This window comes from Centropristis striata, chromosome 20 (assembly GCF_030273125.1).
Source record: "Centropristis striata isolate RG_2023a ecotype Rhode Island chromosome 20, C.striata_1.0, whole genome shotgun sequence".
NCBI lineage: Eukaryota > Metazoa > Chordata > Actinopteri > Perciformes > Serranidae > Centropristis > Centropristis striata.
Window position 1 is genome coordinate 11,952,172 of NC_081536.1, and position 27,905 is coordinate 11,980,076.

Sequence of the window (27,905 nt, forward strand, 5' to 3'; positions counted from 1 at the left end):
GGAAAATGGCTCGATATCAGCTCTTCAATTAAACTCTTATGAGCTGTTTTTCTTGTTATCATTATATTTGTCCAAACAAATGTACCTTGAGTTATACCAGGCATTAAAATTAACAAGAAATTGAAGAAAACAAGGGTGGTCTAATTTTCTCCCATGACTGTATATTAACCCTATAAAGCCAAGTGTATCATATTAGATACAGTAATTTTTGAGACCTCTACATCATCAAAAACCTGATGTATACATGTGTTGAAGATAAACAAACTGAGCAACAAATTGCACAAAAATGATATGCAGGTTCCACGAGTGGATCAGTTATTGCTGCATTAAAAAACTTAATATCAGCCGATGTATGATGTTGTGTTATATGGAAAAAATATGTATTTTGCATGTATGAGGAAAAAGGAAAAGTCAAAGTCTTAATAGGTTAAAAATGTTAGGTTTTATATTTTTTTGTTCAAGAAAAACAATCTGTGAGCAACAAATTGCACAAAAAGACCTGATGTATCAAATATGATACAAATTAGAATTCATATATGCAATTTATTTATTTTTTAAAATTCGTCAGCAGAAAAAAGACTAACACTTTGCAGAACAAAGACTAACATTTGTTTACAAAACATGCTGGTCGATTTCTTCCAGGAAGTTCCGCCTTCTTGATCCGCTCATTCGCCAGTTTTAATGCATACAACGGCACGTCATGCCACCTGGTTGCTTGCTGCCGAAACCAGGCCTTGCCCTGACCTACTAACAAACTTGTTAGCACAAACATTTTTTCCTTGTTATGACTTACAGAGATTCTCACACGGGATTTTCATTCGGCCTTCTGTGGTCTCCCCTCTCCAGACACACATACACACACACACACACTCACAAATGCACATACACACACAGCAAAAACTGTGCATCAATATATCTGGATGTCATTCTTTGTGATTTATAGAATCTTAATCAGTTTAAGCAAATGGAATATATGTAATTAAAGTAATCATAGTTTTCTACATCAATATTAACACGCAAACACAATCAATGTATCAAAATCATATTACCTGATTAATATAAATGCATAGAGATAGACATTATCAAGATTTAGTGAATTATGCATGCATAGTGACCTGTGATGACAGCTGGGAGAAAAATCACAAAGAGGAAAAAGAGAAGAAGACAGTAACATTTCATTTTCAACAAGTATAATATTCAAATTATTCTAACAATTCCCTCTTTTGGCCTAACATTCATTAGGCCAACTCAAACAAAATTATGAATAGTAGCAATATTAGAGAGCAGGAAAGCATGCATTTCAGAGTGGATAATGCCATTTAATATGGGGAAAGGGTTTTACCTTCGATGACCAAGGAGATGAGGCAGACACAGACAGAACAGATACGAGAAATACACATAACACACAACACCACTATGCTTGTGTCATCAATATGTCAATTTCTGTACATAATATAGTAATATTACCACCGTCCACCCTCCCCCTCGGCTCCAGGTGACACAGAACAGAGAGCACTATAAAGAGAGATAGCAGAGCCAAACAGAACAACACAGCCGTATCCAAAACAATCTTTCTGTACCCATTTATCAAAAAAATTTTGCAGTATATAATGTCAAAAACAATTGATTATATGAATATGATTTTTTCATGAATGTATGATTCTCACAGCTCTTTTTTAACCTAATATGGACTTGCCCACTGTGGTTCTGTCCACTTCCTGTTGATGACCTTCAGCCACACACACACTCTCGGAGGGTCTTGCACCCTGCCAGAGCTTTTCTCTGTCTGGAGCTGTCATGTCTCCTGGACCTGTGTGGACAGCTTCCAGTGCAGTTAATGTACAGCAAAAGGACACACGGCAACTGTGGTAAATCCAGGGGCACCCCCCTTTCACCCACAGTGGCTGGTCCTTTAAAACATTTACTGTAGACTAGTGACGCACACTCAGTGGAAATGAAACCAAAATAAAACACAAAATATCTCAGTACACTGATACTGAATCAGTATCGAAGAATAAATTGCAAGAAATGTTGGGGCAAGAATATAAATTCAGGCAGATTGTGAGTCAAACATCCCAAAAAAAAATGCTTTTAGCCTTTTCAAAAATCTATTATCAAATAACTTTGACCAATGGGGTAAAATAGACTGCATTTAAAACGGCTGCAATTTGCTATATAAATATTATATATATATATTTGCAATACAATGAATGGACTAAATTTACACATGCTCTCTATGCATCTGAAACTGTGTGTCTCTAAAAGTTAAACCTGTTGCTGCAACATGCAGAGACAACACATTACATGGTGAAAACAGCTGACAGGACTTCTTACAGTATGTAACTTTTTTTTAAGGCATTTTATAGAGGAGGTATTTAGAGTGAAGGGGGGAGACAAAGGGGAAAACATGCGGGAAAACGCTCAGAGCCGGGTTCGAACCCGCGCTCGAACCCGGCTTGCGAAAGAGCTCCGAGCGGGGTTCGAACCCGGGCTGCCCGCTTGCAAAAGAGCTCCGAGCGGGGTTCGAACCTGGGCTGCCCGCTTGCAAAAGAGCTCCGAGCCGGGTTCGAGTCCGGGACGCCGCAAGTATGTAACATTTTAAGTGAACATGATTGTGGAGTGTCAATGTTTATTGGCTGCAATCTGCATATTTGTTTTGCTGAAACAAGATGGCAATGCAATGTTTCACTTTCCCCCATTTTTAAAATACTTTCAGTCATCCCTTCCTTTAGCTGACCTAGTTTATTAATGATGGGCTGCATAAAAGGTAAGAGCATATCTCACACATCATAACTTGGGTGGCAAGCTGTCAGAAATTATATGGTTTCCATGATAGAATTAGAATAGTTCATAGAGGCCGTGCCCGGCCCATGACCCCTCCAAGTCCCTATTGCTCACCCTGGGATCAGATCAAACTTGGATCAAAGGGAATGGCCCCCTCTTGTGGCGTAGCATACCCAGAAATGTTTCCAAAGGCCTGAACTATTCTAATTCTATCATGGAAACCATATAATTTCTGACAGCTTGCCACCCAAGTTATGATGTGTGAGATATGCTCTTACCTTTTATGCAGCCCATCATTAATAAACTAGGTCAGCTAAAGGAAGGGATGACTGAAAGTATTTTAAAAATGGGGGAAAGTGAAACATTGCATTGCCATCTTGTTTCAGCAAAACAAATATGCAGATTGCAGCCAATAAACATTGACACTCCACAATCATGTTCACTTAAAATGTTACATACTTGCGGCGTCCCGGACTCGAACCCGGCTCGGAGCTCTTTCGCAAGCCGGGTTCGAGCGTGGGTTCGAACCCGGCTCTGAGCGTTTTCCCGCATGTTTTCCCCTTTGTCTCCCCCCTTCACTCTAAATACCTCCTCTATAAAATGCCTTAAAAAAAGTTACATACTGTAAGAAGTCCTGTCAGCTGTTTTCACCATGTAATGTGTTGTCTCTGCATGTTGCAGCAACAGGTTTAACTTTTAGAGACACAGTTTCAGATGCATAGAGAGCATGTGTAAATTTAGTCCATTCATTGTATTGCAAATATATATATAATATTTATATAGCAAATTGCAGCCGTTTTAAATGCAGTCTATTTTACCCCATTGGTCAAAGTTATTTGATAATAGATTTTTGAAAAGGCTAAAAGCATTTTTTTTTGGGATGTTTGACTCACAATCTGCCTGAATTTATATTCTTGCCCCAACATTTCTTGCAATTTATTCTTCGATACTGATTCAGTATCAGTGTACTGAGATATTTTGTGTTTTATTTTGGTTTCATTTCCACTGAGTGTGCGTCACTAGTCTACAGTAGGGATGAAGCGATACCATTTTTTTCAAACCGATACGATACCGATACTTGGATCTGAGTACTTGCCGATACTGAGTACCGATGCTGATACTTCTACCACAAAAAAAATGCAATGAATTGGAAGACAGGTTTTATTTTCTTCTCTGCTTGTTACAACAAATGATGATGAATTAGATAAAAATAAAATATCAATAAATTAAAAATGACTATAAAACTAAAATTTCAAGTGAAAAATAAACATATTCTGTGAAATTATTGCAGAGTTTCCACATTTTAATCAAACAAAATATCACTTAACTATTTGGCACTGTCTCCACCTTTCAGATTGACAGAACATTAATGAACCTATTGCAGAGTGTCCACATTCGAATTAAACAAAATATCAAACTTCAGTCAGCATGCAATGGTGTGGTCTCTGAGGTCTCTCTAAGCTTTTTTTGGGAAAGTGAGAGGCAGGTTCTTTTTGATGAAAAGAATCATCTCTGCATGATCAGCTGTGAGCCTGTTTCTGCTTTCACTCACAATGTGTGACACTGAGCTGAACAGCCTTTCACTGTCAACACTAGTGCAAGGTGCTGAAAGGTATCTGGCCGCCGAGTTGGGAACCGCACTTTATTAACCATCCAGTATTGTAGTGGTTTGTCTTCTCGTGAAATTGCGGCCTCTCCAAGATATGTGTCTAACTGTACATTAGAACCTACTGCAGCTCTGCCCACTGATGCTGATGCAATTTCATCAAATATGCTGTCTAGACTACTAGTTGGTTGGTCACTGCGTGGTTTTCTTGAAGGTGGTTCATTCAGGTCATCATCCTCCTGCTTGTCCGCTTCTCCAGGCAACCTTAGCAGCTCAAGTTTCAGCATCTCTTTGGCATTTGCAGCAATGGTGGTGTTGGAGAAAAACAGATTTTTATACCTAAAACAGAGAAAGAAAAAATGTAGCTGACAATAGGCATGCTTGCCATTTGATCGCAGTCACACAGTTACACAGTCACACAGTTACACAGTCACACAGTCACACAGTCAAACAGTTACACAGTCACACAGTTACACACAGTCACACAGTCGCACACAGTCACACAGTCACACACAGTCACACACAGTCACACACACCGGCACACACTCACCTGGGATCGAGTAGCGTTGCGATGCTGTAGAGTGGGTTTTCCTCCACATCAGCGAATCGCTTCCTGACAGCTGCAGCCAAGGTTCCCTTCATTGCTTTGATCCCATGGTCCTCATTAGTCTCCCTTGTTAGAAATCTGTGCAGCACAGTGACTGCTGGAATGACATCTGCGGCCATGGCATCTGAAGAGCTAACTTTTCGAGTTAACTCCTTGAACGGACCCAAAACAGATAGCACCTTCTCCAGCAGTATCCACTGGTGAGCCGTGAGAGTATCAGGGAGTCCATGTTCAGATACGAATATTCCCAGAGGCCGTTTCTGCTCAATCAATGACTGTATCATATAAAAGGTGCTATTCCAGCGGGTCTGTACGTCTTGCAGGAGCCGCTTCGCAGGCTGGTTGATCTCTAACTGAATGTCCTCGAGGCGGGAGTTGGCCAGAGCAGAATGTTTAAAATGCCCAACTATTTTGCGGCCGACTGCCACCGCATCAGCAACACTCCTCTGTGACAGAATGCCCTCGTGAACCACCAGCTGTAGGGTGTGAGCAGTACACGGTAGGCTGGGCAGCTCAGCATCACTCATGGCCTTTATCATATTTCGTGCGTTGTCTCGGAGCACTACGTGGACAGACGTCTTCGGTATGTCCCAGGTCTGGAGCATGCTATCGAAAGCACCTGCAATGGTTTGGCTGGTGTGCGAGCCCCGGAACGACTTTGCATGTAGTGTGACTTGGTGACGAACAAACTCCTCATCAATCCACTGCGCCGTTAAACTGAGCAGTGACATCGGGCACACACTGCTTGTCCAAATGTCCGTAGTGAAACTTAAGGCCGAAACTTCATTCACCAGGTTGCGCACGTGTTTTTTTACCTCGTCAAAAACTTTTGGCACCATAACGTCCGTGATGTAGGGGCGGCTGGGAATCTCGTATCGCGGCTCCAGTGTGCTGAGAAGTTGGCGAAATCCCACGTTTTCCACAACCGACAGTGGCTGGTCATCCAGAGCAATAAAATGAGTCAAAGCCTCTGTTATTTTAACTACCCGTGGATTTTCTCTTGACATTTTTTCTCGCTTTTCCAAAACCTGAGTTAAAGTTGGCTGCTGTGGTTTTGCATTAGCCTTAGCAAACTCGGTGTACTCAGGGTTATGATGTGTCCTCAAGTGTTTTATCAAATTGCTCGTATTGAACGACGTACTCTCCTTCCCTCCCCTGGACACCTTAGTAGTACATAGTTTGCATTCTGCCTTACTTCTGTCATCGTCGCATATTTTGAAGTGAGTCCACACCGCTGACATGCTGTTTAGCCTACTGTAGCCGGTCTCACTCGCCTAACCACCCTAATTAGCTCAACATCTCCCCTAGCCGCCTGTCTAAAAAAATACAACAAAAATGACAAGCCACCCTCTGATCGCGTTCTTCATGCAAAGCAATTGCATGCAATAAATTGGTATCGGTTCATGGTATCGATTAATTTTAACGAGTACGAGTACGAGTATATTAGGACGGTATCGGCCCGATACCCGATACCAGTATCGGTATCGGTGCATCCCTAGTCTACAGTAAATGTTTTAAAGGACCAGCCACTGTGGGTGAAAGGGGGGTGCCCCTGGATTTACCACAGTTGCCGTGTGTCCTTTTGCTGTACATTAACTGCACTGGAAGCTGTCCACACAGGTCCAGGAGACATGACAGCTCCAGACAGAGAAAAGCTCTGGCAGGGTGCAAGACCCTCCGAGAGTGTGTGTGTGGCTGAAGGTCATCAACAGGAAGTGGACAGAACCACAGTGGGCAAGTCCATATTAGGTTAAAAAAGAGCTGTGAGAATCATACATTCATGAAAAAATCATATTCATATAATCAATTGTTTTTGACATTATATACTGCAAAATTTTTTTGATAAATGGGTACAGAAAGATTGTTTTGGATACGGCTGTGTTGTTCTGTTTGGCTCTGCTATCTCTCTTTATAGTGCTCTCTGTTCTGTGTCACCTGGAGCCGAGGGGGAGAGTGGACGGTGGTAATATTACTATATTATGTACAGAAATTGACATATTGATGACACAAGCATAGTGGTGTTGTGTGTTATGTGTATTTCTCGTATCTGTTCTGTCTGTGTCTGCCTCATCTCCTTGGTCATCGAAGGTAAAACCCTTTCCCCATATTAAATGGCATTATCCACTCTGAAATGCATGCTTTCCTGCTCTCTAATATTGCTACTATTCATAATTTTGTTTGAGTTGGCCTAATGAATGTTAGGCCAAAAGAGGGAATTGTTAGAATAATTTGAATATTATACTTGTTGAAAATGAAATGTTACTGTCTTCTTCTCTTTTTCCTCTTTGTGATTTTTCTCCCAGCTGTCATCACAGGTCACTATGCATGCATAATTCACTAAATCTTGATAATGTCTATCTCTATGCATTTATATTAATCAGGTAATATGATTTTGATACATTGATTGTGTTTGCGTGTTAATATTGATGTAGAAAACTATGATTACTTTAATTACATATATTCCATTTGCTTAAACTGATTAAGATTCTATAAATCACAAAGAATGACATCCAGATATATTGATGCACAGTTTTTGCTGTGTGTGTATGTGCATTTGTGAGTGTGTGTGTGTGTGTATGTGTGTCTGGAGAGGGGAGACCACAGAAGGCCGAATGAAAATCCCGTGTGAGAATCTCTGTAAGTCATAACAAGGAAAAAATGTTTGTGCTAACAAGTTTGTTAGTAGGTCAGGGCAAGGCCTGGTTTCGGCAGCAAGCAACCAGGTGGCATGACGTGCCGTTGTATGCATTAAAACTGGCGAATGAGCGGATCAAGAAGGCGGAACTTCCTGGAAGAAATCGACCAGCATGTTTTGTAAACAAATGTTAGTCTTTGTTCTGCAAAGTGTTAGTCTTTTTTCTGCTGACGAATTTTAAAAAATAAATAAATTGCATATATGAATTCTAATTTGTATCATATTTGATACATCAGGTCTTTTTGTGCAATTTGTTGCTCACAGATTGTTTTTCTTGAACAAAAAAATATAAAACCTAACATTTTTAACCTATTAAGACTTTGACTTTTCCTTTTTCCTCATACATGCAAAATACATATTTTTTCCATATAACACAACATCATACATCGGCTGATATTAAGTTTTTTAATGCAGCAATAACTGATCCACTCGTGGAACCTGCATATCATTTTTGTGCAATTTGTTGCTCAGTTTGTTTATCTTCAACACATGTATACATCAGGTTTTTGATGATGTAGAGGTCTCAAAAATTACTGTATCTAATATGATACACTTGGCTTTATAGGGTTAATATACAGTCATGGGAGAAAATTAGACCACCCTTGTTTTCTTCAATTTCTTGTTAATTTTAATGCCTGGTATAACTCAAGGTACATTTGAGAACTAACGTTCTCTCTTTTCAACAGCAAATAACAACAATGTGCAATACCACTGCTCTTTTGAATGAAAGAGCAGTGCACTTTTGTTTAAGATGTGCATGATGATGATTAAAGTCATTAAGCACCATAAACAGCTGAAAAATTAGAGCTAAAAAAGCACTTTGACACTAAGGTCAGACGTGACTTTCAAGTAGATAAGAGACCACTTCATTCAATATTATGCATGTGTATTATGCAATATTATGTTTCTTTGCTTCATGGTGTTAAAGGTTAATTTTATACCATGTTTGTTGTCATTGCTAGAATTTGCATGAAAAACTATGGATAAGTAAGTATAACCTTGCTTCATGTGTACTATTTAAATATGTGATTAAGTGCTGTACCTTTCTGGACATAGAAATTTTTAGCAGTGAAGCTGGTAGACTGGCACACGGCATACTCCACGCCAAGGAGCTCCTCCTCGTCTGGGTGCTCGTACGCATCAGGGACGGGCAGTGGAGCAGCAAAGTTGGGCTCCAGGACGTGCTCCTTGCCGAACAGAAGCCGAACTCAGCCTGCTGATTGATGCGCTGGATCTGCAGCGCGTCCATGCATGACGTCTGCCGACCCTGACCACCAGCAACCCGAAGTGATGCCATGCGGTTGTTCCACTGCACAGCAAAGGCCATCAGGTATGCCTGAAACACATGACCATTTTGACTGGTATTGTATAGGCTTGGAAGTGATGACTAAAGCTATGAAATAAAATGCATCATTGAAACTACGCTATATTGAAGTGTTTATTTTCAATTACTCACTTGGAATGGCATAATCCCACATCTCTGAAGGTATGGCATTGTAAAGGTGTGTGTGCAACCCCTCCAAAGAGTTACTGCCTCTCCGGCACCTGTACTTGTTGAGATGAACACCATTCAGCACCACCACCTTCACAGAAACATACAGCTGTATGCCAGGGGGATCCTGTAAAACACAACAAATTCAAGTTCCTTATTTAAACTGGTGTCCACAAGTGTGAGTGGTTTTATAATAACACATGATAAGTGAAAAGACATCAACCCACCTGCATGCAGCCGAGATGCTTGCTTGCAGTTGCCCAGTGAGCATCAACTGCCTCTGTTGACTTGAACAGGGGGATTCCATCAATGTCCAGGCCTGCTGGTCCCCTGAACTCGGCATTGATGGACTCAATCACCAAAGCAGACTCCTATAACATATACATAAAATTAAATTAATCTCTTGTGAGCTATTTTTGTTGTCATAATTATATTCTTCCAAACAATTGTACCTTTAGTTGTACCAGACATTAAAATGAACAAAAACTTAAGAAAAAAATGGTCTAATATTTTTTTCCATGACTGTATATTCTCAGCCTTGAGTGTTAAATCACATCACAATAATTGGAAAGTGTTGCTACTCCTAATGATCTTGCATTTATTTCCAGTACAGTTGAATCCAAAATTGACAGAAAATAAGCAAGATTGCTTCTTATTCAAAAATTGCATACGTGGATCAATGTCACACTTACCACAACCCGACGGGTGATGCGCCTCACATACGATCTGACCTGGTGAGGCTTGAGGAAGGCTATCATCTCCTCGTCGGAATACCTGCCGTACAGCTCTCTGTTGCCACTCCTGACAGCCTGGACCAGGAGCATCATGTCCGTTTTGTTGTAGGCGAGCACCGCACCCGCCAAGGCACTCATGAACAACCCATACTTGGCATGGCTCTGTTTGATCACAACAGCATCCCAGCGATGTAGCCAGTGTCGGATGTCCAGTCTGACCACAGCACCCTGCTGTACCCAGTCAGCAAACAGACTCTCCAGAAAGGAGGAACCGCTGTCACTGAAATGATATCAACATTTTGTACGTGTGTTACATGTTTTTATAACTATAAAATTAATGTGTTTCTTGCAAAAATGTTATAAGTAATGTTTACTGTTTTGTACGTCACGTTGATTAATTTTCTTATAGGTTTCAAAGGAATTGTTATTAAACTTACCGACAGCAGTTGTTGTCTGCATAAATGACTTTTGGTGCGGGAGCATTGGCACGTCGAAACCGGGCAATGAGACCTTTCGCCATGCGCGCGTAGCACCCCTCTGACTCAGCTGCCACCACCACTGTCGTCAAGAACTGGCCCCACTCGTTCAGTACACTGGTGACGTACTGCAGTGTACCCTGGCCATCACCATATATCTTCTTGAGGACCTAAGAAAAGAAAGGAGCAGAACATTTGTTGCATGGTGTTTATTAACAGTCTGCCTGTTCCATATGATTTTAATAAATGACAAGTACTTTATACATACTTTCTTGTACCATCAATGCACAGGATTTCTCCAGTCACACTGAGGATCTGGTGTCTGTAGACGGGCATCTTTTCGATCTCCATGATCAGGTGAGCACGCCTCAGGAGACGAGCAGACGGAAGGGGAGACTGGGCAATGGGAGGGGTGTAAGTGCCAGCTGCTCTCACATAGGACAGGATGCCCCCCTGAGATGAAGCAGATCCAGCTGTGTGGGCATCGTACAGCAGAGTCTGGTACAGGTCACGCCGCTCCACATACCACTCGTCGTGGCCCTGCTGCAGCAGCCTCTGCACCTTGCTCATTGAGACAGCGTTGAGTCGGTCACTGAGCAGGGTGACCACACCTCTGTCCACAGCACGCTTCCCACACAGTATGGCAGGGAACATGCTTCTGATGGCTGGGGCGAGGTTCATCAGAATCTTGGGACTGTGTGCCAGCCACGTGTACTGTTGGGCACTGTGTGTGTAATGTAATGTGTGTGTGTAATACTATACCTGCAGCAGCCAACAACTCGGCATCGCTGGCATAGCTGGGGTCCTGCTGAGAAAGGTCGGAGACGGTCGGAGGAGCCCGGTCTTTCTTCACTGCACTTTCTGCAGAAAACAGAACACAACCAGAGAATAATCTCATAAAATAATACTTTTAATAATACTGGTTACTGCTTAACATCGATAACTCAGGTCTAAAACGTAACTGAGTTTATCATACCTTCAACCTCCTATCAAGGTGCCATGTGACAGGAGAGAACTCTCTGGCGTACTCAAGCAGTCGCTCCTTCTGCCACTTCAGCAGCTTGTTCTGCTCTCCCTGCTGGCAGTACTGGAACAGCAACCACACCAGCCAGCCGACATCGTTTTCCAGAAGCCACCTGAAGGTCTGACCGGTGTACTTCCCGAACACGATGACCAGCTGACCTTTCCACAGCTCACCCCCGGACCTCTTGGCAGCCGCCTCTGCTGTCTGGGGATCCAGCCATGTAGGGTCAACAGCGGTGCTGGGGGCCTCTGCCACAGACTTTGCTGCCCCTGTACACTGCAGCCTGGCCTCTCCTTGCCGGTACAACACGATGTTGGGGTACTGGTGTTGCTGCTGATGGCTGACCAGCGATGACTTGGTGGTAAAGCTCTTCCTGCAGACATCACAGTCAAAGGTTTCGCTGGCGACGGCATGGATCTTCAGATGCCTGGTCAGGTTGGACTTTTCAGTGAAAGTCTTGTTGCACACGCTGCACCAATGTATAGGCTTTTCCATGTTTAATCTGGTACAGTAAAACGTGAATAAATGAGTAAAACTAAAAGCAGATAATTTAAATTGACAATATGTAGCCCTTTATTATACATAAATTTGATGATGGTGGGTGTAATAGCCTAGGACAACACACTCGCTAGATTGTTATCTAAATAGCCCTATGTTGTTAGAAATGACTGTTTACCAGGTATGCGGCGCATACCATGCAACAAGAGATTAACACGGTCGCCAAATTGCTTTATGTTACACTTACTCTCACATCAACTGTTGTCTAAACAGTCACATTTACCCACATTAACACATATCCACATTAAAAAAGCTTTAAAAGAAATTCCAGCATAAGGTCCGCTTCTTGCTAGGTAACATTAGCCATTTTGCCCGAAGCATAGGCCAACTTTATGCAAGGTCTACAGGTGCAGACACTTTAAACTCTTTGTCAACGTCCTGTTAGCCGTTTTAGCTAGCAAGCCGTAGTTACACATTACACATTAACAAGCCAAATCCTGCAAATGTCAACAGTTAAAATTAAGTAATAGCCATGTCAGTTTCTGATTTCCAGACAGTCTTTTATCTTTTGACAAAATCGCCACAGCTTCGTACATGCCTAACAAATGTCTACGTCGACCATGACATTCAGCGATAGTGGCCATCAGTGAAGAGGTTGTGAATATTTATCAGTCATGAATAATTTAGATGACGTTGTCCAAACCTCCCTCAATGATTGGTCTGTTGAGCGCTCAGCTCTACTCAGCAATGCTCAACCATTGGCTGATCGCTGCTCAACAACGCTCAACCATTGGTCGGTTGAGCGTCGGACAGGGACTTGGAGGAGCATTTGCCTTGAAGGCCTGCTTGAATGAAAGAGCAGTGCACTTTTGTTTAAGATGTGCATGATGATGATTAAAGTCATTAAGCACCATAAACAGCTAAAAAAATTAGAGCTAAAAAAGCACTTTTACACGAACGTCAGACGTGTCTTTCAAGTAGATAAGAGACTTTCACCTTGAAGTTTTGCTGCAGGACGTAAAAGGTCTCTAAATCAGGAAATGAGCTCAAACTGTGTTGGATTTAACCCTACATTGGCAGTTACCCCAGTAGTGTCAGTAGTTGCATTTGATGTGCAATATCCCTGGTATTTTGAATGAAAGAGCAGTACTCTGTTGTACATGTGCAAAAACAGTGTGGAGGAGTAGAATACCCAGTGCTGCAAACTTTATTCTCTCTTTACTAGCAGGGGGTGCTGCTCTCTCACATGGGCCTGCATAGATAATGGAAGTATTGCATACCAATAACTAAACAGCGTTAGAAATACATGGAAAATGTTACAAAAACACATGCATAACAAGAATGTGCAATATAACTGTCAGTTTGAATGAAAGAGATGTACAGTTTTGTTCAAGATGTGCATGATGATGATTAAAGTCATTACTTACTTACCATTCTTCGGATTCTATTGATTTCAACCACACACACGACCAAAACCGCTAAATTCATCGACGTCTCTGACAGACCAATTACAAATTACAGACATGACGCAGCATACCTTTGAAGCCTCATAGTAATCCAGGAATCAATAATATTTCATCATAAACGGTCACTTCGCATTGGCAGTCCAGTTTATCTAGTCGACTTTATGGTCAAAAAAACATTGATATTTTCATACCCACTGACTGTTGTTTCAAAAATTCCGTAGATATGTCTAATTTGCCGCCCATTGTCCATTGTCTAATTCAAAATCGCATATTACCGGCACATTTAATGAAAATGGCTGCTGAACGCTGACCTTTCGATTGACATCTCATTTGACCGTTTTGGAACTTCTATGTCCAACCCACAACCTACAATAGCCAACGAGGATCCGTTTTGAGGGAAGGTACCCACTTTTTGTCGGCTGTGGGATGAACCACTCACAGCCCAGCGAGCTGATGACCGGCAATTCCTCGCTCAATGATTGGGTGGTTGAGAGCTCACCTTTGCACAACTCATAGCCATCTAATAAGACGCAAGTTGTTTATATTCCTGCAAGCAATTCCATTTTTTCCCTTTTTGTTTGTTATTTACTTTATTAAATACTGCAATTTTATGAAAGAATGTTACTAAAGTCATTTTTCTTTGTTTCTATATTTTTATTAATGTGGCAGATCACCCTGCCTAAAACACAAAGTACCGTCATTAATCATAAGTGTGCAGTTAAGAGTAGCCTGATATCTTCTAACTATAGCCTGGTGGGTGCACACACTAGAGTTAAAGCTAGAAATAGTGGCTCATTAACATTTACACAGTTTATGTACATTTGTTGTTTGTTATGCATTATTTTCTTACCGCCCGCAGTACTTCCTGGTTGGTGAAAGGACCCGAGGACAGTGAATGCTCCCCTTTTATTTGCCTGTGTGGAATGTGGGACATAATTGGGCCAAACCAATGTTTCTTTTATTCCTCTTTGTTTCAGGGCTTATTGGTTGAAGTATTGCTGTAGAATATGTATCACCATGTTGATATAAGCCTGAAATATTTGAGTGATGACGTCCAATGTACTTTTAAACATGAATTTATTATTTAATGGCCTGGAATGGTCTGTTCCAGAGGGAGGAGCTTAGACTTTATATTGGGAGTTTTTTTGCTCACTTAGGGTAGTCGTTGGGGGACTGCTGAGCTGTGCTGACGCTCCCTTGTAGAAAATGTATTTTTGTTTCCTCTTTAATTTTTATTTGATGTTTTGTTAGTTTTCTTTTGATGTAAATAGTTCTTGTGGTTGACCATAATAAATGGGATATTTGCACCTTTACTTTTTGACTGTGGCCTTTCATTATCTTTGTAAGGCTTTTTTTTGTGTTAGTTTTCCCTTACAAATTGTTTTTTGGGGGAATTTTTCCAGTCTGCCAAACGGCAACCTACCCTCACTCTGAGTCAAAGTGTGACAATTAAATACACCTGACACATCTGTCAACTGAATTGGTCAAATAATTGGCCATCATAATGTTGCAATTAAAATGCTTGCATTGGTAAATAGAGACAAAAATACATGTGGCAATATAAAAATCAAAGTATTTTCTTCAGACATCAGTGTTATGTTAATAAACATTCTGAAAAGGCTGTGATTGGAATTGTAGTCTGATTTATTGGGGAGTGAATCAGTTTTGGGAAAATCCAGCCTTCTCTGACATCATGACGATGGTTCTGCTTCATCATCCCCTGATCAAGAAAAAAAAATACTGGGTGTAAATTGTTGTATTAGTGTGAAATTTAGGAAGACAGTGACATCTACTGGTAGTAATTTATATACATTTACAACTGAAAAAATGTATAGATAGGTGTGCTTTATGAAACGTTTGATTTTTACCATTTTGCTCAGCCTGCTGGTTGTGAGCTGTACCCACACCCAGCTTCTGGTGCAAAGAATCCAGTGTCTGACATGGGATCTGGCTTGCGTTGGACTCCAGGTATGTCAGCACATAGGGGTCAGCATCAGTCAACACAAAGCAATGATTGAAAACTACAAAGAACAGATGAGAGAGAGAGGAGAAAGATTCTCTGAGCAATAAGGTTTTAATATTAAGTAACTGTATTGGAAAATTCAATCCAACTCAAAGAATTATAATGTCAGATACAGCTTATAATTGCCATAATTAAAAATATATCTTTTGGAAACCAACCACATATTGACAGAGTAATTATTACAGGCTGTTAAACAGAGAATATTACCCTCCACAGTGGCTCCAATAGCAAAGTCTGCAGGTGAGTAGAACTGAGGACTGTCCACTGTAGAACCTGGCTTTGGGATGCGTGTCTTTTCCAGAAACTTGCCACCGATGAAACCAGAGTTTCGAGCAGGCCTTTCAAAAATACTGATCATGTCATTGGACAGGAAGTAGGAGAGAATGAAACGTCGGCCCTCATCTTCAGGATGCTGGGAGTCCTGGAATGTCACAGTACAGCTTCAGCAAGGAGATAAATTGCCTGTTGTTGTGTTTTAGTAAATGCAGTTTTGTGACCTTTGACTACAAAGAACTAATCATAAGTCATTCTAAACACAAAAAAACACGTCTTCTCTAACATGTTGACTCACCAGCCTGGCGCTGTAGCGCAACACTTTGTGGTCATTTTCCAGCATCTTTATCACATTCTTTTTGGGACGCTTAGGAATTAAAGACAAACAATTCTGGAGAGAGTCTTCAAGTGTACCGAAACCATTGTAGACAGGAACCTCCTGTGAACATGGACAGGATAGGTTAATGAATTAAACAACATAATTTACAACATGAAGTCACAAAATATTTTTTAGTTTCTCACCTTCTTCCTCTCATGAGGCAGCTCAGTCTTTTTTGGTACCTCGGTGGGTTTCATCTCCATGTCAGGGTAGTTATTTTGGTAATACTCTTTAGTGAAGCCATCACAGTCATACAGCAGGAAGCGACGGCCCAGCAGAGTCATCGTCTGACCCATCTGGAAGTCTTTGGGGGAGTAGTACTCATCTACTTCGGCTGTTGAAACCTCCAGCACACAGCTCGGAAAACTCCCTGGAAACACATGAGGAAAGTAATGTTATGGCTAATTTGTTTTAAAATACCTCTTATGTTGTCTTTTCTAAAAGTCCATTCATGGTAAATGACTAGACGCAAAGAGACACCTGACTTAAGCACTGAATCAGATCTAATGAAATTAATACACAGCTGAAAGTGACACAGACACAGGGTTGAATCTCACCAGCCTCTGGTTTGACTTTCTTGGGCAGCTTCTTTATGCGCATCAGGATAGGGAAGGGGTCCCGGCCGTTGTTGGGTTCGTGGACCTCTCTGATCTCCACAGTGTCATCCACCAGGTAATAATGGATGATAACAGGCCTGGTATCCCCGAACAGAGCGTCAGCATCGTCCCAAAGTGCAAAGAAACGCAGCACCTGACCAAGAGGGAGTTTAAAGTATTAAACTAACATGCCAAATGCAAAAACTCAAGGTACAAACAGCTGATTAACAGTGGTAGATCACTTCACAATATCACTGATTTGAAAAAAAACAGTGGTTTAGAACAACATCCGTTTTCAGGTAGAATATGCATTTTTGCATGTTTTATAAGGGTGACTCATAATGTAACTGTTAATATAAGCTAAAGCGTACAGAAATATGAACTTCCCTAAAATGATAGAAGATGGTCTTTGTTAAACTAAGTGACCAAGACCTGACCCATATGATGAGTTACCAAAGCTTCCCGGAGATCACAAGACCTTCATTTTAAGGAGTGTAAGACAAAGTTTAAGAAAAAGTCAGGGAGAAGAAAAAACATAATTTATTAAAAGAAAAGGAAAACTAATTTCCAAAAACCTCCGGCAGTTACTGCGTTCACTAATTGGGTTCATTTTACAGTTTATTACTTGTTCTGTACTATTGTTGTTATGCATTTAATATACTGTCAAAAATCCATAAAAATGTCACTTAATAATAATAATAATAATAATAATAATAACATAGTCAGGGTTTGTCAGTTTAGTCGATGACAGAAAACTGGTCCCTTATAAAAGGTTGGGAACCACTGACCACAACTGATATCTGTAAAAGCCAATAAAAAATCATGGCAGAAATAAAAACTACACAAGCAGATCATATTTGTTTTCTAAATAGCTCGAATAAGAGATGTTATCCTACTTCTCTGTTAATAGATTTGTAAAAAATGACATAATGACTTTTGAATTGAGGGAATTTCCTTTACCTTACGATCCAGGGTGAGAAACTGGTGCTTGATGTCAAACTCTGAGCGTGTGGTGAAGGAAGGCCGAGGGTTTTTGCAACGTTTGCTGTAAGGATCCACAGGCATCTGCTCAGGGTTGTTCAGTACAATGCCCTCACTTTCCATGAATTCCTATATTTGATGAATAAGGGAGTATAATTACAACACAGATAAATGAAACACATTACACACTGCAAAATCTTTTATACAGTTGAGTGTTATACCTTCGTAAAAGCATCACACTGTGTGATTCGGTATGTGACCCCGTATACCTCCAGGTCCATGCCAATATTGAGATCTTTCCAATGGTAATGCTCTCCATGTTCATTCTTTGGCAGACGTTGACGTTTGAGCCGTTTCCCCTGGGGTATCCCAGAATTCTCCACTGCAGGCTCAATGATGCACATGCTGTCATCTTCAAGGTAGTAATAAAAGACCACAGGGCGCACGCGGCACTCCTCTTCAGGGGAAAACAGGATATTTTCCTGAAAGTATGCATAGAAGCACAGCACCTAGAAGACAAGAGGGTGATAAAGAACAGACAAAAAAGGAACTAATAAGAAAGTGAATTAGACAGCAACAAAAAATATTTGAATACTGTTCTTCTAGGCCTTATTGTACCTTCTTGTCAAGGGCCACATGAGCTGGGATGAAGTCTTCCATTATGCACTGGTCCGAGGAACCATACATCAAGTCTGGTGTGTCAAAGGACAACTCATTGATCTCCTGCTGGGTCAGTTGCTCTGATAAAAGAGGATCCTGTCCAATACCCACAGTGGGGCGACGGGGCAGAGCATAACCATTCCTATATCCCAGAGTCTGGGGACGGTGGAAAGCTGACTTCTGCAGAAAAATATAATTGAATGAATGAATGAAGGATTCTTATTTTTGGCTGTATAATGTATATCTTGAAAATCAAATTTCACACATAATTTTTCCATAATTATATTGCAAATCAAAAAAAGGAATAGCATGAAGCACATGGCTTATTTTTGCCTATCCCACACAATCCAAAACCCAGAATATATTACTACATTATTTGTATTGATACATTTATGTAAGAAGCCTTTTAATTTTGTAGAGATAGATGTCATTTAATTTCTTAATATACTGGAATTTGGTCTAATCACTTTAAATTGAACACATTTGTTTAATGTTAAATCTTGACCTGAAATGGAACTAAAGCTAGCAGCTACAGAAAATGGAAAGTAAAGTACATGTATGTAGCAGTAGGTCACTAGGAAGGAGGCTGGTGGGGACCTCCATTCACCAGTGTGGTTGAAATGCTGGGAGTTCACTTTAGATGGTGATATGGTTTGTGGTTGCACATTGAATAAATGTGTTTTTTTATTTGAAGTGTGTTGGGTTTATATTTCTTTTGAATATTTAGTATACTTCCAGTGTTCTAGGCAGTGGGTGGTTGGTTTCCCAGCCATGATATGACTGTCTGTCCTCTTGTTTTTCCTTGACTGTGTTCTTTAGAGTTTGTTATTGTAAAATAAATGGCATGTGTTTGACCCACACTGACTGTTGTGGCCTCCTTAATTGAAGCCCCTGTGTCTCAATCCGTAAGGTTACATGTACCTCAAAATTGTGAGTTGATTAAATGTACTTAGTCATAGTTACATTCCAACATAGTACATGCTAATACAATACAATAAAACCCTGGAAAAACACTTGAACAGAGAACTGAATGTCTTAGATTTTAGCTAACAGCATTCTCGTTTAGTCCACAGGTATTCGACATAAGGAGTGGAGGAATGCCATGTCCATTATAGAAACACAACAGCATTTTTTATTTCTTACATTAAGCTAAGTTACTCAATAACGTCATTAAATAAAATAATCTAGCTAGCTAATATAGCTTTATTACTTTTACTAGGTTGGGTTATATTCTTACCGTTACATCCCGGAAAGTGTATCCAGGTAAAAATGGTAGTCCATGGCTATTCCAGTTCCAAGACATTGCTGGTCTTTAAGTATTTGTATTTCCTCACCTCCACAATATGTTGAATAGTATTAATATGTCAATTTAAGCTAACTAAGTTCGCTTAACGTTAGTTACGTGTTACTACCGTGTAAAGCTGCGCTACAGCCTCGGCTTGGTAAGTTTGTTGTATCCATGGTAACAGCAGGACAGCAACAATGTCAAGAAAAAAATGGTAACATTTTATATTTAAAAACTAAAATAGGCCTATATTGAAAGTAAGGTACTTTAATTATAATAAATACATTTAAAAATATTTAAAACATCATACTGACAAACATTCAAAAACGCAATGTAGATAACGTTAGTGCTATCTTTCTTTCATGTCGTTTATAAACTTGTCATTTTAACCTATTTTATTTACTTTACCTTATTGTTATTTGATCTGTATAGTCCTATTGTCTTTCTCTCTAATTAATAGCAGGCTATACAATGGAGAATTTTCCTTAAAGAAGCGTCGTAGACTCTAGAGCATGATTAATATATCGGTTGAAAAAACAACTACATATATATGAGTTATCACACAGATTTAAAAAAATATATTTTGAGAGGGATAAACAGATACACATGAGGTAAAATAGGCACTATTCACAACATTTCAGTATGAGTATATGAAGAGATCAAATACAATTATTAAGTTATTGATCATGTTCATCAACAGGTCTCCCTTTTCAATTTCTGAGAGTAACCAAGTACGACAGCCTTTTCAACAATTTATCATGGAGATGACCTGATTACTGTATCCTATACATAAAGGAGATAGAGAAATACATTTATATAAAAAAGCTAATATCATAGAGCCAATCTATCATTTGATTCCTTATACATTCTATAATAAGAAACTTTTGATTAGCCTCATCCGAAAGTGTTTCTTTGGATATGCTTGTGAGCGCGCTGCGCGTTCTCGCAGTCATCTGCGTGAGCGAGCCTGCATCGTCCGTGACAATCCCTTCATCTTCCCACCGAGTGCCAAAAGATAAACCAGGATAAAAACACACGGTAACAAGGTAAGCACCAGCTAATATACTGGTTAACCTAAACGTGGGGATATCTGCATTCATCATATTTAATTTTAAACGGTGGTGTGATTCCTTCAGGCTACATCAGGGTACAGGCTAATTTATGAGAATATATTGAGATGAATTTCATGCATGCATGCATTTGCAAACCATTTCACTGATGTTACTGACTGTACGTATAATATATTATTATTTACCTTCCTACGCAATGCCCCAGTTTCCTGAAAGCTCAGTAAATTCAAATAATGGCCTATTAGGTAGGCTACTGCTGACAAACATGCCCCCTTTTGCGTGTTTTCTTTTCATAATCATATCTAGAATGTTATTTCAAATATACGAAGGCTGCAAGCCAACCGCAATGATATCTAGTGAGCATATTTATTTTAAACTGACCTACTTTAATGGAGAGAGGTAATCTGCAACAAATGTGTCTTTATGAAGACAACAATGAACACTTGAAGATCTAATATGTTATACAGAATTGATCAGTGAATTGAAAGCAATGGCCGCAGCTGTTTGCTGAAATGTGTCGTATTTTACAGCTATATACTCCATGTACAGTAAATAGATCATTTCTTCATTTTACACGGTTTAAAGGTGTAGTATGCAATTTTGGAGTCTCGTTCACTAGTCGTCTAATACGGTTTGGGCTGCATATAGAGCCTGACAAATATGGGATATTTAAGATTGATACCCATTTTAGAGGGGAATATTTCACAGATTATTGACGATATTGTGAGTTTTTCAGCCTGAATAAATATAGACCTTTTCTATGGGGATTGTGCAACAATTTTGCACCGATATGACAATGCAATGGCACCCAGGAGGCTGCTTTCCTAACAGATACCATTAAATAATATTTATTATTATACGTTATTATTGATTATACATACAATGTATTCAAAATAATCAAATGTAGACGTAAAACAAAAAGAAATAATATAGGTCGTCTAATTAACATCACTACTGCATGTTTAGTGTCCCTTCAAATAAAGAATAAATAGAAATAAAAGAAATTCTAACACCATTTCGAAAAATCACCTCAAGCATTGTTTTGCATTGCATTGTAAAAAATAAAATATCAGCACATATCAGACAACATGTACACTGATACTGATAGATACCGATATGTCATATTTGACAACCTGGGAATGAGACCCAACAATCAACTTTCTTTCTCCAGAATCACTTAATTGCGTATTCACTAAAGGTAGGTCTCAAATGTGCTTCTTTATATATTCTTCCTGCACAGATGTCAGGAATGAACCAGGTGCTTGCAACATGCTGGACTCTCCTCCTGCTCTCTGCTTTCCTGTGTGAGCCGGTGCTGTCCAAGGGTGGCCGTGGAGGGTCCCGGGGCTCCTCTCGAGGCACCCACTCCCGCAGCTCCACAGCAGGGAGTAATCGGGGCACAGGTGCCTACGGTGGGACCCGCTCTCGCTTCAGGTCGGCGGGCCGCTCGTCCCCGGTGAGGGTGGCAGCTGCAGCAGCCGCAGGGGCAGCAGTGGCCTTAACAGCGGATAAATGGTACGCCTCTGCTTATCGCCGCAGCAATGCTGACAACTCGGAGGAGGAGCTGGATTACTACAACAGGACCAACTACTTTGATGCACAAATGTCAGGCTCAACTCAGAATAGATCCTCCCTCTCTCAGCTGGTTTCTATCATTATTGCAACATTTTCCCCAAAATATGGACTCTTACTGGACAGTGTACTGTAGATGTCCCACTTATTTTTTAGGATAAATTCTTGATTCAGTCTTGGACTGAGCTTCTGCCCCTGATCTGACTCTAACCTGCAGGACCAGCGTGAACCTGCACTGGGAAGACCAATTAGAGGTGCAACAAAGTGGTGGAAGAACACAAAAAACATCAATGTACTGTATGTTTTTACACATATAATCATCTATACCAATGGACAAAAAAAACATTACCAACTCAGTATTCAATGTCACATTTCACCTCTACAAGAGCTGTTAAATCTGTGTGTGAAGGAAACTGGAGCTGATCTTAAGAATAATTAGTTTTCTTCCTAGATTCATTGATCTAAATGTGAAAAAACAATAACTTTAAAAAAAAAAGTGTAATCCCAACACACGGTGCCAAATTTAATAGTACTGCCAAACTCAATTGTATGTTAAATCTTTATTTTCATAATATGCACAAAAAAGTGCAAAATGAATGACCAGCATCACCACTCAGTAAAACTGAGGTGAATTATTCGTACAGTATGTATTAAAAGACTGCTGGAGTTTGTGTATAATTACTGAAGTCATTCCATAAAGTTCTCTATAATTAATAGAGTCAAAGCACTGAGCACTTTTTATTTTTAGAAAATACATTTGCAATTTGTAACCCCAACCAAAGGGACGTTTCTTTCTAAAAAACGTAACCCTCTTTTGCATGGTGTAGCCACATGGCACTTTTTCTCAATTTAACTAAAAGGCAGTAATATAAAAGAAAATAGGGTCTCCAACTTTGATATGAAAAATAGGTATGTAATCAGACAATCCTTTTTAACTTTGTTTTTCAAGAAGATTATGATATGACAGCTCCCAAAGTTGACTATATGTTTAATATTTAGCCAAGAAAAACATTTAAATCTTATGTGGGTTAAGTTGATTTTGAATTTTCATCATTAAAACCAGTTTAGGTGAGTTAAGTTATTTTGTAAAATGGTATAATTTGTGCCATAAGGGCAACTATATACATTTTTATCATGTTGAAGTAGTGATTCATTTCGATACTGGATTTGAAGAGTCAAATAATTATTTATACAGCCAAATATCACCAATCACAAATTTGCCTCAGCAGATTTTACAGTGTGTACAGTGACACCCTCTGTCCTTTTCAACCTTAGTTGTAGTCACTGGTGTGGCCATAACAATGATCCTCTACAGGCAAGTGAGAGTATTGTGTGTTAGAAAACCTAAACTGCATTTTCCACAATCATATTTAATTTATGTGCAATGTGTACCTTTTTATAACACCTGAAATGAAGCTGAATAATTTCTCAGACCTGTGAACGAACCACATCATGGCTGGGAGAGACGAAACCAACTGCTGCTCTCACTGTTATTCATGTCTTTGATGGTCTGTCCATCGTCCCAGAAGAGCTTTTAACCTGCAGTAAACACTCAGGAACAACAGACTGTTCCATTTCAATAAGTGCACTATATTATATGATACAACGCTTATGTATGAATATAAATAAATAGTTTATCACTGTCTTTATGCTAATAAATATCCTGTTTACACCATGTCAGATATCTGCCTCATGTATTCTAAAAGCTACGCTGAGAAAAAAAAAAGTGTACCTGCATCCAGTTAAATTCTTTAATTTGCAAAGGATACAGTGCTTCGTTACATCATCCACAAACAGATATTATGTCCCCAAAATGTCAAAGGCACAAGGTCAGAGATGGACTTTCCTCGTTGATGCTTTAGAGGTAAAATATAAATCCTCCCAGTTGGAGGGCAAACTGGTAAAACCCAGAAACTCTGTCTCTGGTTGTCCCAATTAAAATGTCTCAGGTCAGTCCAGCATTACTTGTCCCAGCTCTCCTTTTCTGAAGGCTCTTATGAAATCATAAGCTGCAGCTGTGTAGTTTGGGACAATGACGGTGATGTTTCCTGAGGGAGACAATGTAAAAACATTTAATTATGGGCCTAATCTTTAAGATATTATATTAGCATAGTGATCACACCCTCGTATTCTTGGAGAAAACAAGTGTATTTCCTAAAATGCCAAGATATTCATTTAAAAGGGGACTATTATTCTTTTCCTCCATCACATATAGTGTTAAGATGTGGGATGTTCATATAAAACGTGGCCAAAGTTTTAAATAATGCAGTGAACATTTGTCCTTGTGAGAAAAAATCTCAGATTTCTGACTGCTCTGAACACTCATGGTTGCCAGTGTTTTGTGAACAAGCATGAATTTCAGCACAATAGGTCCCCTTCAACTCAATCAAGCTGATAGACAGCCCATCATAAATACTGCTGTGTGTTGCAGGAGTATCTGGAGGATTAGTCTCTTACCCACTCCAGTTATGGCTTTGACCCGCTGCGTCTTTCCAAGTTTTACAGTGATGCGTTTGAGAACATGCTGGATGTTATCGCTCGGCTCTTGGAGGTTGTATCTCTCCACATAACTGCACATAAACAGACACAAACACACATTAAACTATCATAGTAATGTGAAGCAAAAATAATACACTGACCGATAAAGTTCAGTCAATCATACCTGAAATTCCCTAGCCTGTTCAGAGAATAGAGTAAGTAGTCTGCAATAATGTCTTCACCCACTAAATGATCCAGAATAGTTCCTGGAGAAGGAAAGAAAAAATATATATTAGTTGAGCACATTTGAAAAAAACATTTTATACATATACAGAAGTTTTGCTCACCACATAAAGCGAGTTTCATGCCGGTTTCAACACTCTCAATCTTAGGAGGCAGGACTCCCGGTGTGTCCAACAGGTGAATTATGGGTCGCTCACACACCTGAGGACAAAGACAGCTACTAACACTGTACAAGTGCATACACACACAATACTACACACAATGGCAAACACTGTCTCCAAACCCACCTGAATTTTAGTTAGGACTGCTTTAGTTACACCTGGCTCTCCACCTACTCGAGATGCGCGACCTGAAACAGGTTAATAATTACACCAAATATTTATTACAGAGGAGGTGATCAGACTGAACTAATGTCGACACATCAACTTCTTTATTTTACAAACCTTTTTTCAAGTTTGTTCTTCTCAGTGAGTTAATAAGAGATGACTTTCCCACGTTAGGCACCCCGATCACCATCAGGCAATAATTTGTATTCTGAAAGATTTACATGTCAAGGTTAAAGCGCCTCCGATACTATTACCCTTGTGCTTCCCTTTAATAATCTCTCTCTTAATAAAAACAAAACAAAACTGCCTTAACATTATAAAATAATATTGATTTCACTGAGAATTTTAACCCACATCAGTCCTGATTAGAAACTACTAAATATACATTTACTATCAGAATTTTTTTACCATTTAAATGTCAGTTTGTTTACATAATAACACTATTGTTGTTGATTTTTAAATGAAAAATACACAACAATTTTATTATGTTCTGTATACTGACTGATGGGATGTTTTTTTTATTCACAGTCTGGGATATAGCAGATTTTGGCAACATAGTTCAGTATAGATTTATTATACGAGCAGAGGTTAAATAAAAAAAAAAAAAATCATAACCTTGCCCAAAGGTATGCCTTTTACACTATTCAGGCCAAAGTTATCAACAAATTAATGTTCCTAAGGATGTACAAGAGTACAAAATCTGAAAAGCGAGTATAAATAATAAATAGTTCAACGTGGACTCAGGTCCACTGTGACAATAGAAGAAAATGTTTTGAGTTCAAATGAAACAGAATTTTGGCAAGCATTATTAATATATTTGTAAGTTGTTATCTTATGTCTGTGATGTTGGCTGACAAGTAGCATACCTCGTCTCTGTTAAAGCGTGGTTTGCTCTTGATTATTTCCACCACTGTCGGCACCACCTACAGAAAAAAACAGAAATAAATTGCACAATCATGTGTTATAATTTCTATACATTCGATAATGCAGGAAAAACTTCTGTTTAGCATGCAGTGAAGATGGACTTTTACCTTTTTGATGGTGTCGTCTCTCTGCTTTAAACAGTTTGTGAAGAGAACATTCCTCACCCCGGCTTTTTCCAGATTCTTCAGGATTCTCTGCAGGTTGAATTTAAAGACATAGTTTTAAGCTTTTATGTATTTAAAAAGCTGATGATATGTGACTCTGCAAAAACAGCAGCAAACATTTTTAACCTGCTTGTTGGACTGATCAGCGAGGTCCATCTTGTTGAGAATTAGCAGGTGCGGTCTGACATCTAAAGTCTCCTGAAACACAGGGTTTCTTCCAGAGAGAGGGATGTACTTTATGTTAAAGAATACACACTACCTCTGCAGTAAAAAGAGATAAAATGCCTGGATTTTAGCTGAAGTGAAGAAGAGATAATTACTGTAATGCAACAATTCTAGTGTCCCTCTGATGTCTTCTAATCTACAAGTGTGTTCCTTGTGATTGTACCAAAGCTAGAATTTAATCATGAAGGTGACTGTTTCTCTGCTGTGAGGACTCTTATACTTTACAATGTTAATGTGAAGATAATGGCACCTAGAACAGTTTATTCTTCCAAAACCCCACTTTTATAGAGCAAAGCTGTGGCACATTTGTAAATCGTCAGGTTCATAGAAGACCAACAACATTAAACATAAAACTCCAATACACTACCCTCCTTACTGCATTCAGAGATGTTAAATAACAACATCTTAGTACCCAGACCTTCATTAGTTTATTTTGGGAATTTTGTTATTTTGGAATGAAATGATGAAGATCTGTTGAATGAAACACTGATATAAAGTAGTAGAAGTATTTTGTTCAATAATAAAATAAGAGAAATGTGGTCACCGTCATTGTCCCAATTGCAGTGATTATTTTGTCATTTTAAAGTATCAGGTCACAGCATTTCCCTTTATCTGATCACGCTTTTATATGTGTTATGATTCTCTCAGTTTCATTAGTCGTGGTTAGTTATTGTACCTGACTGCTTTTTGCGTGCGTTTTCGTAAGGAAAAGTGCTTTATACGTATTATTAATATTGTTAAACAGCAGATATCTTCTGGCTAAAAGTTAAATAATACTGATGACATAATCAGAATTAATTTACACCTGTAATTATTACACAGTAAAGGATATTCTGGCATCATGGATCTCTACGATGCAGTCCACATTTTTGAGGCTGGCTCTCATCTGCTTAAGTCCTGCAAAGAGTCAGGAGAAATTCACATTACAGTGCATTATAATCTAAATGCATACATTTTACACATTCTAGAGATAACTTTGGGCAAAACTGTAACCTTTAGCCATGTGTCCGGGGAACCAATGAGCCACTTCCCGTTCACCAAAGTCGAAAACGGTCCTGAAGTTGCCGACATTACGGAGCGCCTGGAACAGTTTCATGGCTGCTGTTAAAATAAATATGACTAAGTCTGGCTTTAGATTGTGTTAAAGAAAGACTTATATTGACACACTAGCTACAAAGATACATCTTGCTGTACAGTACATTTCGCTGGTGTGCATCATTGTTTACATGCCGACTAGAACTTGCGTTAAACACTTTTGTTCCGGTGGTAGACATCTTCTTCTGTTTCCTTTGTACAGCTGTGCTAGCGATCGACATACTGCCCC

The 27,905-nt window shown here is 39.5% G+C and overlaps 6 protein-coding genes across 6 annotated transcripts; 1 reads left to right on the forward strand and 5 right to left on the reverse strand.

Moving 5' to 3' along the window:
- Window positions 1–3,931: 3,931 nt before the first annotated feature.
- LOC131993423 (zinc finger BED domain-containing protein 4-like) lies at window positions 3,932–8,406 on the reverse strand. Its single transcript, XM_059359331.1, has 2 exons — window positions 4,941–8,406; window positions 3,932–4,729 (listed from the first exon to the last, which is right to left on the reverse strand). Exons 1-2 carry the CDS (start codon window positions 6,236–6,238, stop codon window positions 4,333–4,335), a joined length of 1,695 nt encoding a protein of 564 aa, XP_059215314.1. The 5' UTR covers window positions 6,239–8,406; the 3' UTR covers window positions 3,932–4,332.
- Window positions 8,407–9,840: 1,434 nt separating this feature from the next.
- Window positions 9,841–11,048, reverse strand: LOC131993903 (uncharacterized). The gene is made up of 3 exons (XM_059359976.1): window positions 10,659–11,048; window positions 10,356–10,564; window positions 9,841–10,198 (listed from the first exon to the last, which is right to left on the reverse strand). The coding sequence occupies exons 1-3, from the start codon at window positions 11,046–11,048 to the stop codon at window positions 9,841–9,843; spliced, it is 957 nt and encodes a 318-aa protein (XP_059215959.1).
- On the reverse strand, window positions 10,630–14,244 carry LOC131993472 (zinc finger protein 809-like). The gene is made up of 2 exons (XM_059359403.1): window positions 11,371–14,244; window positions 10,630–11,255 (listed from the first exon to the last, which is right to left on the reverse strand). The coding sequence occupies exons 1-2, from the start codon at window positions 11,911–11,913 to the stop codon at window positions 11,244–11,246; spliced, it is 555 nt and encodes a 184-aa protein (XP_059215386.1). The 5' UTR covers window positions 11,914–14,244; the 3' UTR covers window positions 10,630–11,243.
- A 694-nt stretch (window positions 14,245–14,938) lies between these two features.
- Window positions 14,939–19,884, reverse strand: efhc1 (EF-hand domain (C-terminal) containing 1). Its single transcript, XM_059359401.1, has 10 exons — window positions 19,532–19,884; window positions 18,253–18,474; window positions 17,856–18,143; window positions 17,614–17,763; window positions 16,615–16,807; window positions 16,201–16,427; window positions 15,977–16,117; window positions 15,613–15,826; window positions 15,251–15,403; window positions 14,939–15,102 (listed from the first exon to the last, which is right to left on the reverse strand). The coding sequence occupies exons 1-10, from the start codon at window positions 19,595–19,597 to the stop codon at window positions 15,074–15,076; spliced, it is 1,683 nt and encodes a 560-aa protein (XP_059215384.1). The 5' UTR covers window positions 19,598–19,884; the 3' UTR covers window positions 14,939–15,073.
- Window positions 19,885–20,352: 468 nt separating this feature from the next.
- On the forward strand, window positions 20,353–22,606 carry sprn (shadow of prion protein). The gene is made up of 2 exons (XM_059359404.1): window positions 20,353–20,625; window positions 21,890–22,606. The coding sequence occupies exon 2, from the start codon at window positions 21,890–21,892 to the stop codon at window positions 22,355–22,357; it is 468 nt and encodes a 155-aa protein (XP_059215387.1). The 5' UTR covers window positions 20,353–20,625; the 3' UTR covers window positions 22,358–22,606.
- A 145-nt stretch (window positions 22,607–22,751) lies between these two features.
- mtg1 (mitochondrial ribosome-associated GTPase 1) lies at window positions 22,752–27,831 on the reverse strand. Its single transcript, XM_059359402.1, has 11 exons — window positions 27,575–27,831; window positions 27,412–27,478; window positions 26,483–26,585; window positions 26,300–26,386; window positions 26,135–26,191; window positions 25,386–25,476; window positions 25,230–25,291; window positions 25,047–25,143; window positions 24,884–24,965; window positions 24,679–24,791; window positions 22,752–24,269 (listed from the first exon to the last, which is right to left on the reverse strand). Exons 1-11 carry the CDS (start codon window positions 27,675–27,677, stop codon window positions 24,172–24,174), a joined length of 960 nt encoding a protein of 319 aa, XP_059215385.1. The 5' UTR covers window positions 27,678–27,831; the 3' UTR covers window positions 22,752–24,171.
- Window positions 27,832–27,905: the final 74 nt, after the last annotated feature.